Raw genomic sequence first — 15,370 nt, 5'->3', positions numbered from 1 at the left:
GGGGGGGGGGGGGGGGGGGATCAACATTATGTTTCCAGATGGATCAAACAGTGCTTTTGGAGAAGGTGTGTGTGTGTGTTTCATTGGTTTAAAGGATAGTTCTGTCATCATTTACTTGTGCTCATGTTCCAAACACATTTGACTCTCTTCTGTGGAACACAAATCTAAATAATGTGCAGCTCACACTTCTCGATGCTGTTACAATTAATGCAACATAAGCAGCCAAGCCTCAAAAAGGATGCAGAAGCTCCATAAAAAGTAGTAATTAACACCAAATTTACCAAATTAACACCCCAGACCCGAATTTACAGTACTGTTCAAAAGTTTGGGGTCGGTTAGATTTTTTATTATTTTTGAAAGAAGTATCTTATGCTCACCAAGGCTGCATTTATTTGATCAAAAATACATCAAAAATATTGTGAAATATTATTACAATTTAAAATAACTGTTTTCTATTTGAATATATTTTAAAATGTAATTTATTCCTGTGATGTCAAAGCTGAATTTTCAGCATCAATACTCCAAGTCTTCAGTGTCTCATGATACTTCAGAAATGATTCAAATATGCTGATTTGCTGCTCAAGAAACATTTCTTTTTTGCAACAGTTGCACAGTCAGTGAGTTAAACTTGAGAATTTGATCAGGCTGATTCATGAACAAATCATTCAGGTTTAGTGAACTGGGTCGTTTGGTGAGCTGAGCTGATGTCAAAATTTCAATATTTTCAGTGAATAAGGCTCAAATTTCAGTCTGTTCTGCACAAAAAGTCACCATATAACTTCAGAAGATGTCTGGGCTACTTTTATGGTGCTGTCATGTTCTTTATGAAGCCTGGAAGTCCTGATTCATTGCAACTGAATGTTAAAGAGCGACCAATATTGAAAGAAAATCCTACTGTTTTGGCACGTCCTATATGACTTTAAATTACACTGCATCTCTGATCATTTCTTTAATAACTTAAATAAACCATAAAGCTGTTCTCTGATGATAAATTCCTGATTTTAAGTGGCCACATTGTATGTTTTAATCTGTACTGCATCAAACATAACGCGCTGTCCGTGTACAGGCAGAGGGATTTATAAAACAAAGCTAATAATGTAGTACAGGGAGAAGGTTCATCCCATTAATTGAGATCTAACACTAACACTAAGTTCATTAACATCCACATAATAAAGACATATGCCATTACTTTGCATGTAGAGCACCATTAAATGAAGCCAGGAATCAATAGAATGACCGCTACAAATCCAGATGTTTTTTTTTTAAGTTGGCGAGCAATCAAAGGTTACTCAGGCCTTGATCAATATGGGCCCGTGTTTACTGAGTTCTCCACAGGGGCCCGTCTGACAGCGCTAAGCCCAGCTGTCAGTGATCAGGGTGGGGACGTGTGTCAGCACTGGATCCCTCGGGAGATCCCAGATCACCTTCATCACAATAGATTTAATCAGTCCGCACCCGGGCCCTTCTAAACCCTCGCGCTAAACCGCAGCGGTACAGCGACACAATTAAGAGGTGTAAATTGGAGAGCGGCTGCTGGGGTCATGAAGCACCGGGGCCTTGATTGAGCCGGACGGGATTTTAATCATTGCACATTTAAGACACACTCCGGCTTTCTCGGGCAACTGTGAAATCAATTTCTACACCATGTCGGAGTGCCTCAGGGTCCGGTACTGGGATATCTGCTGAATATTCATGGATGTTCCTGTCCTGACACTCTCCATTGAGAGACAGATGAAAAAAGTGCAGTGTGGGGAAGCTTGATGAAGCACAGCTGAACTTATCATTGACACAAAAACACACGCTAATGAGGGTTTGTTTTTCTTTACTGCTACACTGATATCGTTTGAACAACCTCAAATAATTTTGGGTATAAGTCTGGAATATATAATGAGGGAAAATAAAATACTTTTGCATTAAATGAGTGCATTCCCCTTTAGATCACATACTAACAACAGAATTAGGTTTATGGAGTGTGTACGTGTGTGTAACTGTGAAAGTTTTGCCTCAGGTCAAAGTATATTTCCTGCAAAAACAGTTATATACTGCATGCTTATAAAAGAATAAGATCAAAATAAAGAAAAGAAAAGAAAAATACTTTACAATAAGTTTCTCTGTTGAAATACACATGAAATAATAATAAAATAAATACGAAATAAGATCAACCAGCATTTTAAAGATGATTTAAAAAAAACTGTTAAAAATACAATAAAAAAATAGTGAAAATGTATATATATATCAGTATTTTTACATTTATTCTCTAAGTTAGTTTTTTTTTTCGTAAATTTATATTGAACCTTTTTGTGCTCCCAAAAATAGTTCTGAAATACACCACGAGAGGCCACTGTTCATTTCTTAGAGGACAGGGCTCAACATTTTCATCCATTTGAATTTTGGACATTGACAATTCTTTTTTAAATTAAAAATCTTAAATTATTATTATTATTACTATTAAGCTGTTCCAAGAAATAATTACATATAAATAGTGTTCATTAGTATTACTCAGAAATGACTGCAATTAAGTGCAGCTGAAATTATGACATTATTACATTGCATGACATAATGACACCAAATTGGTACTAGATTGGTGTACCATGAGCTTGATAAAGTTAACAATGTTAGGTTTATTCCTGGTTATATATAAATAGTTCTTTGTTCATAATTCCCTCCAGTTTCAAGCATACAGACCATTCGTCTCCTTTGTGAGGGCACACAGTAAGCAGTTGTGTGTGAATATCATGGGAATTTTGTTCGCTGTGCTTTAAAAACAGGAGCGGGGCTGTACCTCGCTAATTGGAGGCAGTCGAGCTGAAATCCTTAATTAACTGTCTGAGCATCACTGAAGTTAATTAGAGAACACGCTCACCTAAACCACAGCTCATGACATGCTGAAACAAGGACAACATCTAATACACATCAACGGAGCAAAAGGACACACATCTTTGCAAAATGCACACAAGAGCAAGCTCAGACGTGCAGACTTGTTTTCTTATTAACATGTTTGCAGCTCATGTTACAAAAAACAGCTTTCTGGTTTCTGTAGCAAGGGATCCTGGAACAATTAGGAGCTGTAATGCATTCATTTGTTATGCAATAATAGCTTTTGTTAGTACAAAAGTTAATATAAAAATTAAAAATATATATATATATATATTATGTTGCCTAGTGTTTGAGCTTCTATAATCTCCTCCATTATTAATGTAACATCTAATATTAATGTCTATTCTTGCATGATTGTATAATGTAGTATGCTTAATATTGAGGTAATTGTGCTTAAAGGAATAGTTCACCCAATAATAAAATGACTCATATTTTAGCCAGAAGCAACCATTTGAAGTTCAAAACATCCTAATGATGGATTTGTTTTATTACAAACAAGCTGCTTTTTGCATCACACGATGTTATTGCTGGATTGAAGTCATGTTGTGGATTATTGTGATGTTTTATTATCTGTTTGGACTCTCATTCTGACGGCACCCATTCACTGCAGAGGATACATTGATGAACAAGTGATGTAATGTTACATTTATTCAAATCTGTTCCGATGAAGAAACTAATTCATGTACATCTTGGATGGCCTGAGGGTGAGTAAATTTTACTTTTTGGGTGAACTATTCCTTCAGGTTTAGTTTCTACTCACTGTTGTTAGGGTTGTCTCCAATGATATGGTGTCGCCCACTCCAGTACCAGAGCAACAGAGTGGCATCTCTGGATCCCGACACAATGTAGCAGTCACCACCGATGTAAGACTCGGAGCGTGCCAGACATGTGACCACGTCCCAGTGACCGAACACTATCTGAGTGAGCTTGCCTGCAAACAAACATACGTTCCTTTTGTCCCTCACACTTCAAAGCACAAATGTGACCCTGGAGCACAAAACCAGTCTCAAGTCGCTGGGATATATTTGCAGCAATAGCCAAAAATACATTGTATGGGTCAAAATTATGGATTTTTCTTTTATGCCAAAAATCATTAGGATATTAAGTAAAGATCACGTTCCATGAAGATATTTTGTAAATTTCCTACTGTAAATATACACTTTAAAAATGCTGGGTTGTTTCAACCCAACGTTGGGTCAAATATGGACTAACCCAGCTGTTGGGTTACATTTTTTAATTAAAGTTTTAACCCAAAAGTTGGGTTAGTCCATATTTGACCCAAAGTTGGGTTGAAACAACCAAGCATTTTTTTAGAGTGTATTAAAACTAAATTTTTGATTAGTAATATGCATTGCTAAGACCTTCATTTGGACAACTTTAAAGAGAGACATGTAGAGCAGCGCTGGGAGTGAATGATGGCAGTGTGGGTGAGTTGAGTCTCTACAGAGTGCGGCTTATGGGAGTAATCCCATAACACCCACATTAAACCTTCTAACTGCATTTAAACCCTATTTCCAGTCAGGCTGTGATTCACTATGACTGGCATCATTTGAGTTATAGAGGGGCCGTTTCCACATGATACCCCATCTGTAATGAGAGCGAGCCGAGCAATGCAACGGAACTAGCCATTAGATTAAACAGAGAGCAAAGAGACTTGCTTAAAGCACAATTTGCACAAAAAAATAAAATGTTGTTCCAAACCCAAATTACTATCTATTTTTTTATACACCAAAAGCATATTTTTCATACACCAAAAGAATATAGTGACCTGGGAATGTATCATTTTGTTGTACGGAAAAAAAATCCCCATGTGTGTTCACAAAGTTATACAGGTTTAGATCAGCATGAGGGCGAGTAAACGATGACAGTTCATTTTTGGGTGAACTATTCCTTCAGGTTTAGTTGCTACTCACTGTTGTTAGGGTTGTCTCCTATGATATGGTGCCGCCCACTCCAGTACCAGAGCAACAGAGTGGCATCTCTGGATCCCGACACAATGTAGCAGTCACCACCGATGTAAGACTCGGAGCGTGCCAGACATGTGACCACGTCCCAGTGACCGAACACTATCTGAGTGAGCTTGCCTGCAAACAAACATACGTTCCTTTTGTCCCTCACACTTCAAAGCACAAATGTGACCCTGGAGCACAAAACCAGTCTCAAGTCGCTGGGGTATATTTGCAGCAATAGCCAAAAATACATTGTATGGGCCAAAATGATTGATATTTCTTTTATGCCAAAAATCATTAGGATATTAAGTAAAGATCACGTTCCATGAAGATATTTTGTAAATTTCCTACTGTAAATATACACTTTAAAAATGCTGGGTTGTTTCAACCCAACGTTGGGTCAAATATGGACTAACCCAGCTGTTGGGTTACATTTTTTAATTAAAGTTTTAACCCAAAAGTTGGGTTAGTCCATATTTGACCCAAAGTTGGGTTGAAACAACCAAGCATTTTTTTAGAGTGTATTAAAACTAAATTTTTGATTAGTAATATGCATTGCTAAGACCTTCATTTGGACAACTTTAAAGGCGATTTTCTCAATATTTCGATTTTTTTGCACCCTCAGATTCCAGATTTTCAAATAGTTGTATCTCGGCCAAATATTGTCCAATCCTAACAAACCATACATCAATGGAAAGCTTTATGACTGGTTTTGTGGTCCAGGGTCACAAATATGTTGGTCAGACCAATAAACATTAATATCTTGGTCACTCATTAAAAAAAAAAAGTCTCCTGAAGCCAAATTATGTTTCAAGAAAGTTCTAGAGAGAAATGGATTTTTGAACAAATTATTTTGTGTACACATTAATGAATCAGTTGACTCAATAATAGTAGTTAACAATAATAGTTCAAATAACCAATCTAATTGATTAATTCGCAATTCAGAGTTCAGCTCGCTGACTCTAACCTGGGTGTTGTACGGCTTCAGAAGTACAACATAAAAGTCATATGGACTACCTTCAGGATACTTTGATTCAAGGTGAGTAAATAATGACAAAATGTATAATTTTGGGTGAATAATTCCCTTAATGTCCAATGAGCGTCTCTTACCCGTGTCTGAAGAGTAAACACGGAAACTCTTGTCCCAGAAACCACATACCAGGATGAAGCGGTTATCAGCCGTCACCACAAAACACTGAGTGTTGATCTGAATGCTCTGGTCAACCAGGTCAGTGATTTGTCGTTTGTTTGTACCCGAGTTGTTAGCTGGAAGAGACATGTTTACAGAGTTTTGAAATCATTCGACTTACAAAAAAATAAAAGTCTAATTTATTAAAATATTCAAACTACAGTTCCAAAGTTTTGGAGATGAAAAATAGTTTTTTTCCCCCTAATAAATATGCAAGTTCAGTGTTTACCTTCTTTACTAAAGCTAAAGCATGTCATTTTTGTGTCACTTTATCACAAATATTGTATATATGATGACACTCTCCACATCTGCTATTGAATGGATAAATGAATAGTCCCACTACAAACTCATGCTATCAGTTGAAACAATGTTGCTGTGTCAAATAAGTTGGGATATAAAACAGAGCAATATTTTCAAAGCACCACACAGCCACAGTGTCACACTTTTCAGAGAAACCTGCTGTGCAAACAGATTACTTAAATTAGTTACGAATGGAATAGAAGAAAGTATTTTAACAACAAAAAACCTCAAACCCACCAATAAGTGAGTCCATCTCAATGGGGAGGTGATGGGCCTGCTCTAGTGAATATCCTGGAGCTCCTCGAAGACCTACACACACACAGAAAATAAAATAAATCAGAAACACATTGTTCAGTACCTGTTCAAAAACACACATGCTGTAAAAAAAAATCTATAAAAAAATAATCATAATATTTGTCTTGTATTCTAGTAAAAACATCTAAACATACATTTACTTGAGAAGCAAAATTACTAATGATATTAAGTCTTGTTTTCTTTCTTGCTTAAAAACAAGAAAAAAATATCTGCCAATGGGGTAAGAAAAATTTATAAGGAAAAATGATTTCTCTTACTCTATTGGCAGACTTTTTTCACCCTTGTTTTAAGCATAAAGCTGCTTCATTTTGATACATATTGCAGGAAACAAGACTTTTTTCCAGAAGAAAAAACAACAGAAAAAACAAGAGAAGAGTCCCTTTGCTTCTCAAGGAAATGCATCTTGATTAGATATTTGTACTGGAAAGCAAGACAAAAATACTGAGAAATAAAATAATTTTCCTTAGAAATAAAAGTCTTCCTACAGACACCTGCCCTGCCACCACAGTCAAGTCCACTTCCTGACCCCGTCCCATATGACATGGGGTCTTTATGGAGACCCACCAGTCAGATCTCCATGGTGCTTATTGATTTCTCTCTCTCTCCTGTGTCAGGCAGGCCAGAGCTATAGCACCCCTGAGGCAGGCCTACAGAGCAAAGACAGTGTGGCGGCCTCATTATTTTGTGGGAGCGACACACACACATATGGCCGGAGAGGGCTGGCCCTGCAGCTGCAGCCATTAGTAGTGTGAGAGAGTGAAGTTGCCACGTTTGGTCCTGACATCACTATGTGTTGCCGTGACAGCTGGGGAGGTGCGAGGCGAAAGGAAAGGCCGTGATAGGCTAATTTACCTTAGGCCACTGAGCCCGACCTCTGACCCGCAGATGAGGGGGCTCTGGGGAAAGGCTAGTTGGGTAATGTTGTTCACACATGGCCAAGTGGTAACATGTGGAGTGTAGCTGTTTTTTGTTGGAGTTTGTGTTTGCAGGTGAAATCAAGCTATTAGCTGGTTAAATAGTATGTAGTATACACAGAGATTCCCACTCACCCACGGTGTTATGCCAGCGGTTGACAGCGAAGAGCCGGCTGCAGGTGATGGTGACGATAGCGGGGAGGGTCAGGTGCGGCAGCGTGTTAGCAGCCACGTGAGTGACGGGAGAGTTGGAGGGAAACTTCAGCACCATGATGACATCCTGCTGCATCTGATCCTTGTACATGAGCGGACTCTGCGGAAGGAAACACTGTTGAACAGAGAAAGCAAAGGAAGAGAAAGATGGAAGAAACCTAAAGCAGTAGGTTACTGCACACAATTAGTAATATAAATAAGTACTAATTATAAAACTTGTATTGACAGCATTACAACATTCACTTTGTAAACTCCAGTGTGATTGTTATGACAGATGCTTGATTGAGATGGGAGTGATTAGTTTTGAGGTGTGAGGACTTATATGGCCAGTAGAGAGCACTGTTCTCCCGACACAACTATCTGATGAGAGAGTTCTTCCTGATGGAGTTGTGAGCTCCTGTAAGTATGGCAGGTCTGTGTGTCATGTATTTGTGTTAGGGCATGTGTGTGGCTCTGTGAAGGTTGTTGTACACAGAACCAGTGACTACCTGGAAGTAGCAGAGCTTGACTTTTCAGCATGTGGGTTCAAGTAAGGAGCAAACTACAAATTGGATAAAGCCTACAGTACAGTTACAAAGAGGAAATCAATGGAAATGACCTGGATTTATACACACACACACACACACACACACACACATACATACAGAACTCTCCATAGGCGTAATGGTTTTTATACTGTACAAACTGTATTTTCTATCACCCTACACATAATCCTACCCCTCACAGAAAACTTTGTGCATTTTAAGATTTTCAAAAAACACAATTTAGTATGTTTTTTTTTTTAACCCTTTTGAATTACAGGGACACGGGAAGTGTCCTCATAAACCACCTTCACATTGTAAAACCTATGTCATACCCATGTCATTATTCACAATTGTGTCCCACCCGGTGCACACACACACACACACACTGCATTGCTCGGGCTAAGTAGAGTTTTCCTGAAAAAAAAAAATCTTTAAAATAAATAAATGCAGTTAAGTTAATCAAATTGAAATGTAGTTACAATAGAAGTATTACTATTTTAATGGTTATCACACTGCAGATTGAGCTAAACTACAACATGGCTGCTGCAAAACTTTGGACATATGGACGTGAGACTGTTGTACTGGGTTTTGGGGAACGGTCCGAAGGTCAGGCGTCACTGCCCTTGTTCGAAATTATAACTTCCCTACTGCTAGACAGAAAAAAAAGCACAACAAATACACACACAGTGATTTTATTACACACTCACACACGCTGTTCTCACCAGGTGCATGGCGGAGCTACGGGGAGGATGTGGCTCGATAAGCAACTGAGATGGCGTCTGTCCAACACTTTGGATCTGAGCCTCAGTGGCCTGCAGCAAAAGAGAGAGAAAGATACAGAGGGGAAAAAGGAAAAGATAGAAGGAGGGAGGAGAGAGAGAGAGAGCGGGCTGTCAGTATCGATACACATCAAAGTGATGGGTCAATGCGTAACTTGACAATGAAAGCAAACCCCCCTCCAGCACAGCCTCGCCGTGGTGGGGTGGTTGTGGGGGGGGTTGGTTAGTGACTATGAGTGGGTGAGCGAGTTCCAAAACCCACCCCAAACTACCCCCACCCTGCCCCCTTCAAAGCATGCAGAGTCATCCAAGTGTTAGTATGGAAGAGACAAGCCTTTCCTTTTTAACATGCTTCATTTAACTGTTCCCATGTCCAGGAGCAGGGCCCACATATACCACACCCCCCTTTCGGCAAGCAGACGTTAACCTGGACTGACGCACAGCCAGGATTGCGGCAGAAACCTCCCTCTCAGATGTTATTGTGCCAGAGACAAAGGGCAGAAAGAGCACACACACACACACACACACACACACACACTCACTCATTCTTGCATATGTGGTTTACCGGGACTCTCCATAGGCGTAATGGTTTTTATACTGTACAAACTGTATTTTCTATCGCCCTACACCAACCCTACATCTAAACCTACCCCTCACAGACAACTAGGCAATTTTTGAATTTCATAAAACACCATTTAGTATGTTTTTTTTTAAGCATAATAAGTGTCCTCATAAACCATGCTTTTTACCTTAGGCCACTGAGCCCGACCTCTGACCCGCAGATGAGGGGGCTCTGGGGAAAGGCTAGTTGGGTAATGTTGTTCACACATGGCCAAGTGGTAACATGTGGAGTGTAGCTGTTTTTTGTTGGAGTTTGTGTTTGCAGGTGAAATCAAGCTATTAGCTGGTTAAATAGTATGTAGTATACACAGAGATTCCCACTCACCCACGGTGTTATGCCAGCGGTTGACAGCGAAGAGCCGGCTGCAGGTGATGGTGACGATAGCGGGGAGGGTCAGGTGCGGCAGCGTGTTAGCAGCCACGTGAGTGACGGGAGAGTTGGAGGGAAACTTCAGCACCATGATGACATCCTGCTGCATCTGATCCTTGTACATGAGCGGACTCTGCGGAAGGAAACACTGTTGAACAGAGAAAGCAAAGGAAGAGAAAGATGGAAAAGAGGGAGGGAAGGGAGAGATAGATGAGGAGAGGTTGTTAGCGAAAAAAAAAAGAATTGGAAAACAGAGGATAGACTGTGTGTGGTAGTTCAGGAGGAGAGTCAGGGAGAAGATCGATCTATCTATCTATCTATCCATACACTACAGTTCAAAAGTCTGTTTAAAAAAAAACTCTATTAGGCTCACCAAGGCTGCATTTATTCGATGACAAATGCAGTCAAAAAAGTAATATTGTGAAATATTATTTTAAATATTGAAATATTTAAAATGACTTTTCTATTTGGATATTTTTTTAAATGTAATGTATTCCTGTAATGTCAAAGCTGAATTTTCAGCATCATTAATCCAGTCTTTAGTGTCACATGATACGTGATTTTTTTTGTGGAAACAGTGATTCTTTAATGAATAAGACAGTTCAAAAGAAAAGTATTTATTTTAAATATAATATTTTTGTAGTAAAAAATAATAAATACAAATAAAAAAGTATTTACTGTCACTTTTAATCAATTTGATGCAACTTTGCTGAAAAAATAAATCTTACTGAGCCCAAAAATACAGTAAAATATATAATAAAATGTATAGTCTAAATAAAAACACACTTCAAACAGATGTGACAGTGAGGGAAATGTGCAATCTGCGATTATTTCAAAAACCCGTGTTTTACGCTGATTTGAGGAACATGATAGTCAAAGCATTTCATTATGGACATCTTTGGCAACCACAAACTCAATTGACAGTGAAACCTAAAGCAGTAGGTTACTGCACACAATTAGTAATATAAATAAGTACTAATTATAAAACTTGTATTGACAGCATTACAACATTCACTTTGTAAACTCCAGTGTGATTGTTATGACAGATGCTTGATTGAGATGGGAGTGATTAGTTTTGAGGTGTGAGGACTTATATGGCCAGTAGAGAGCACTGTTCTCCCGACACAACTATCTGATGAGAGAGTTCTTCCTGATGGAGTTGTGAGCTCCTGTAAGTATGGCAGGGCTGTGTGTCATGTATTTGTGTTAGGGCATGTGTGTGGCTCTGTGAAGGTTGCTGTACACAGAACCAGTGACTACCTGGAAGTAGCAGAGCTTGACTTTTCAGCATGTGGGTTCAAGTAAGGAGCAAACTACAAATTGGATAAAGCCTACAGTACAGTTACAAAGAGGAAATCAATGGAAATGACCTGGATTTATACACACACACACACACACACACACACACATACATACAGAACTCTCCATAGGCGTAATGGTTTTTATACTGTACAAACTGTATTTTCTATCACCCTACACATAATCCTACCCCTCACAGAAAACTTTGTGCATTTTAAGATTTTCAAAAAACACAATTTAGTATGTTTTTTTTTTTAACCCTTTTGAATTACAGGGACACGGGAAGTGTCCTCATAAACCACCTTCACATTGTAAAACCTATGTCATACCCATGTCATTATTCACAATTGTGTCCCACCCGGTGCACACACACACACACACACTGCATTGCTCGGGCTAAGTAGAGTTTTCCTGAAAAAAAAAAATCTTTAAAATAAATAAATGCAGTTAAGTTAATCAAATTGAAATGTAGTTACAATAGAAGTATTACTATTTTAATGGTTATCACACTGCAGATTGAGCTAAACTACAACATGGCTGCTGCAAAACTTTGGACATATGGACGTGAGACTGTTGTACTGGGTTTTGGGGAACGGTCCGAAGGTCAGGCGTCACTGCCCTTGTTCGAAATTATAACTTCCCTACTGCTAGACAGAAAAAAAAGCACAACAAATACACACACAGTGATTTTATTACACACTCACACACGCTGTTCTCACCAGGTGCATGGCGGAGCTACGGGGAGGATGTGGCTCGATAAGCAACTGAGATGGCGTCTGTCCAACACTTTGGATCTGAGCCTCAGTGGCCTGCAGCAAAAGAAAGAGAAAGATACAGAGGGGAAAAAGGAAAAGATAGAAGGAGGGAGGAGAGAGAGAGAGAGCGGGCTGTCAGTATCGATACACATCAAAGTGATGGGTCAATGCGTAACTTGACAATGAAAGCAAACCCCCCTCCAGCACAGCCTCGCCGTGGTGGGGTGGTTGTGGGGGGGGTTGGTTAGTGACTATGAGTGGGTGAGCGAGTTCCAAAACCCACCCCAAACTACCCCCACCCTGCCCCCTTCAAAGCATGCAGAGTCATCCAAGTGTTAGTATGGAAGAGACAAGCCTTTCCTTTTTAACATGCTTCATTTAACTGTTCCCATGTCCAGGAGCAGGGCCCACATATACCACACCCCCCTTTCGGCAAGCAGACGTTAACCTGGACTGACGCACAGCCAGGATTGCGGCAGAAACCTCCCTCTCAGATGTTATTGTGCCAGAGACAAAGGGCAGAAAGAGCACACACACACACACACACACACACACACACTCACTCATTCTTGCATATGTGGTTTACCGGGACTCTCCATAGGCGTAATGGTTTTTATACTGTACAAACTGTATTTTCTATCGCCCTACACCAACCCTACATCTAAACCTACCCCTCACAGACAACTAGGCAATTTTTGAATTTCATAAAACACCATTTAGTATGTTTTTTTTTAAGCATAATAAGTGTCCTCATAAACCATGCTTACGTTGTAATACCCATGTCATTATACACATTTGTGTCCTCATAAACCATATATACCAGAACACACACGCACACACACATCACCGTTTCCACAAAAATATTAAGCAGCAACTGTTTTCAACATTGATAATAATAAGAACGGTTTCTTGAGCCCCAAATCAGCATATCAGAAATATTTCTGACGTATCATGTGACACTGAAGACTGGAGTAATGATGCTGAAAATTCAGCTTTGTATCACAGAAATAAATAAAATTTTAACATATATTTAAATAGAAAACAGTCATTTCAAATTGTAATAATATTTCACAATATTACTGCATTTTTGATCAAATAAATGCAGTTTTGGTGAGTATAAGACACTTCTTCTAAAAACTCCTAGCAACACAAACCTTTTGAACGGTAGTGTACTTTGGGAATTTGACGTGCTTCAGCGTAACATGCTTTAAACCATCTAAAACCAAGGTTTTTGCCTAGTCACTATGTTTTCTTGACCTAATGTTACAATTACAAATTAAGATTTAGGTTTCTTTTTGCCTGTTGTGTGATACATGTATGAGCCATAAACTCTGATGAAGAGTCAAAAATCATTGAAGAAAGGACTGAAACCTTTTCATCCTTCACTCCACAAACATCCCTCACGTTATGTAACGCTGACAGACGCATGTCACCGTGTGTTGGTTATTGATAGGCTGTATGTTTATGTTTGTGTGTGGAGTCCAGGAGATGTGGAGAGTTTGCGTGTGTGCCACTGTGAACGGTAGCATTGACAGACACCTACAAGCTCCCCTCGACTGTTCTGAGGCTCTGATCCCATCAATCTTTCCTTCCCGCGTGGAGCGCCTCCCACAGTCTCTCAGAACAGAACAGCTCTCCCTCAGCGCTCTGAAGCCTGGACTCTTGTGTCAGATCAAACATCTGCTTTATCCATGTCACTACACCGTGCAGATATGCATGTTAAACTTGTCACATGACCTATACAGAAATTATTTTTTTCCTACTTAGTATGAGTCATGTTTTCCAGTAAAAATATGTAAACATGCTTTTAATCAAGATACACTTAACTTGAGAATGAAAAAGATATTATGCCTTGTCTGAGAAATGTATAAAAATTAAGTGAGTTTATGTTAAAAACAAGAAAAAATATCTGCAATGAAGTAAGAAAGGTAAACTTCATTCAAAGGGAAAACAAGATTTTTTATTTTTATTTTATGCACACACACACACACACACACACACACACACACACACACACACACACACACACACACATATATATAGTAGTGTACAAGTTTAGAATTGGAACCATTCTGAATTCTAAACACTAAATTCAAAAATGTAAATTAGTTTCATTCACAACATGTTTACATAGACTACAGTTTAAAGAAATGTGTAATATTACATGACTTCTAACATTCAACAGGTCTTTTTTTTTTAAGAAAAATACTTGTTTTCCAGAGATATTCACTTTAAAGTGAACACAAAATCAAAAATGTACTTTCTTAATTGACATTATTCTAAATTTGTTCTCATTAATATCCTATTTCACTTACAGAATTAAAATGGTGTGCAAATGATGTTTCACTTTGACTTCATAGCACTTTGGAAGCAGCGAAACTGCAGAATTATAATCAATTGTGCAACTGAAATGAGAGGAACGGAGGAGACTAGTTCTTGCTGAAGTACTTCAAATAAGAACATATCGAACTTAAATGATATAATCTTGGCCTGATCCTGGTGGCAAAATTCGACACAAGCAGAGCTCTCACGACTCAGTGCAATCACATTTGGTAACAATTAAATGTCAGTCTGTGCTGCTTTACGGTGCTGTCTGTCAAATAATAATGCGCTCACATTATAGTTATTTTAGGTTAGACTCAGGAACAGGGGTCACAATGTCTGCTCAAATAATGTAATCTGATCTGAAGATCTGAGAGAAACAGGCAGCCATGTGGAAAGTATCACTATATTTCTGCCTTCCAACAGTGAAGAAAAAATGAGAGAAGAATTCCTTCTAAAAGTCCAGAAATATGAATATAAACGTTCCATATCAAAAACAATATATATATATACACTACCAGTCAAAAGTTTGGGCTCAGTTCGATTTTTTTATATTTTGGAAGGAAGTCTCTAATGATCTTCAAGGCTGCATTTAGTTGATTAAAAATACAGTTAAAACAGTAATATTGTGAAATATTATTTCGATTTAAAATAACTGTTTTCTACATATATGTAATTTATTCCTATTATGTCAAACCTGAATTTTCAGCATCATTACTCCAGTCTTCAGTACCACATGATCCTTCAGAAATCATTCAAGTTGATTTGATGCTCAAAAATCATTTTGTATTGCTATAAATGTTGAAACTAGTTGTGCTGCTTAATATTTTTAATATTAATATTTTTATGTAAACTATGATACGTTTGATGCAACTGAGATACAAGTATTGCTAAAATTAATGGAAGTATAATTTTGTTTAATCTTACTGACCCTACTAACATT

The 15,370-nt window shown here is 38.4% G+C and overlaps 1 protein-coding gene across 1 annotated transcript in view; it reads right to left on the bottom strand.

Moving 5' to 3' along the window:
- LOC107582280 (neurobeachin-like) overlaps positions 1-15,370 on the bottom strand; it is a 288,543-nt gene that overhangs the window by 4,156 nt on the left and 269,017 nt on the right. Inside the window, exons 49-53 of the mRNA XM_016268046.1 lie at positions 12,070-12,159; positions 10,007-10,199; positions 6,553-6,624; positions 5,937-6,092; positions 4,791-4,961 (exon numbers count right to left, since the gene is read on the bottom strand). Of these exons, the coding sequence (XP_016123532.1) occupies positions 4,791-4,961; positions 5,937-6,092; positions 6,553-6,624; positions 10,007-10,199; positions 12,070-12,159 (682 nt within the window). The remainder of the gene's footprint in view (positions 1-4,790; positions 4,962-5,936; positions 6,093-6,552; positions 6,625-10,006; positions 10,200-12,069; positions 12,160-15,370) is intronic.

The sequence above is a fragment of the Sinocyclocheilus grahami genome, unplaced genomic scaffold (assembly GCF_001515645.1).
Source record: "Sinocyclocheilus grahami isolate Dianchi unplaced genomic scaffold, SAMN03320097.WGS_v1.1 scaffold42.1, whole genome shotgun sequence".
In the NCBI taxonomy this organism is placed as follows: domain Eukaryota; kingdom Metazoa; phylum Chordata; class Actinopteri; order Cypriniformes; family Cyprinidae; genus Sinocyclocheilus; species Sinocyclocheilus grahami.
The sequence above is the reverse complement of the archived record's forward strand: the minus strand, read 5'-3'. Positions and strand labels throughout refer to the sequence as shown.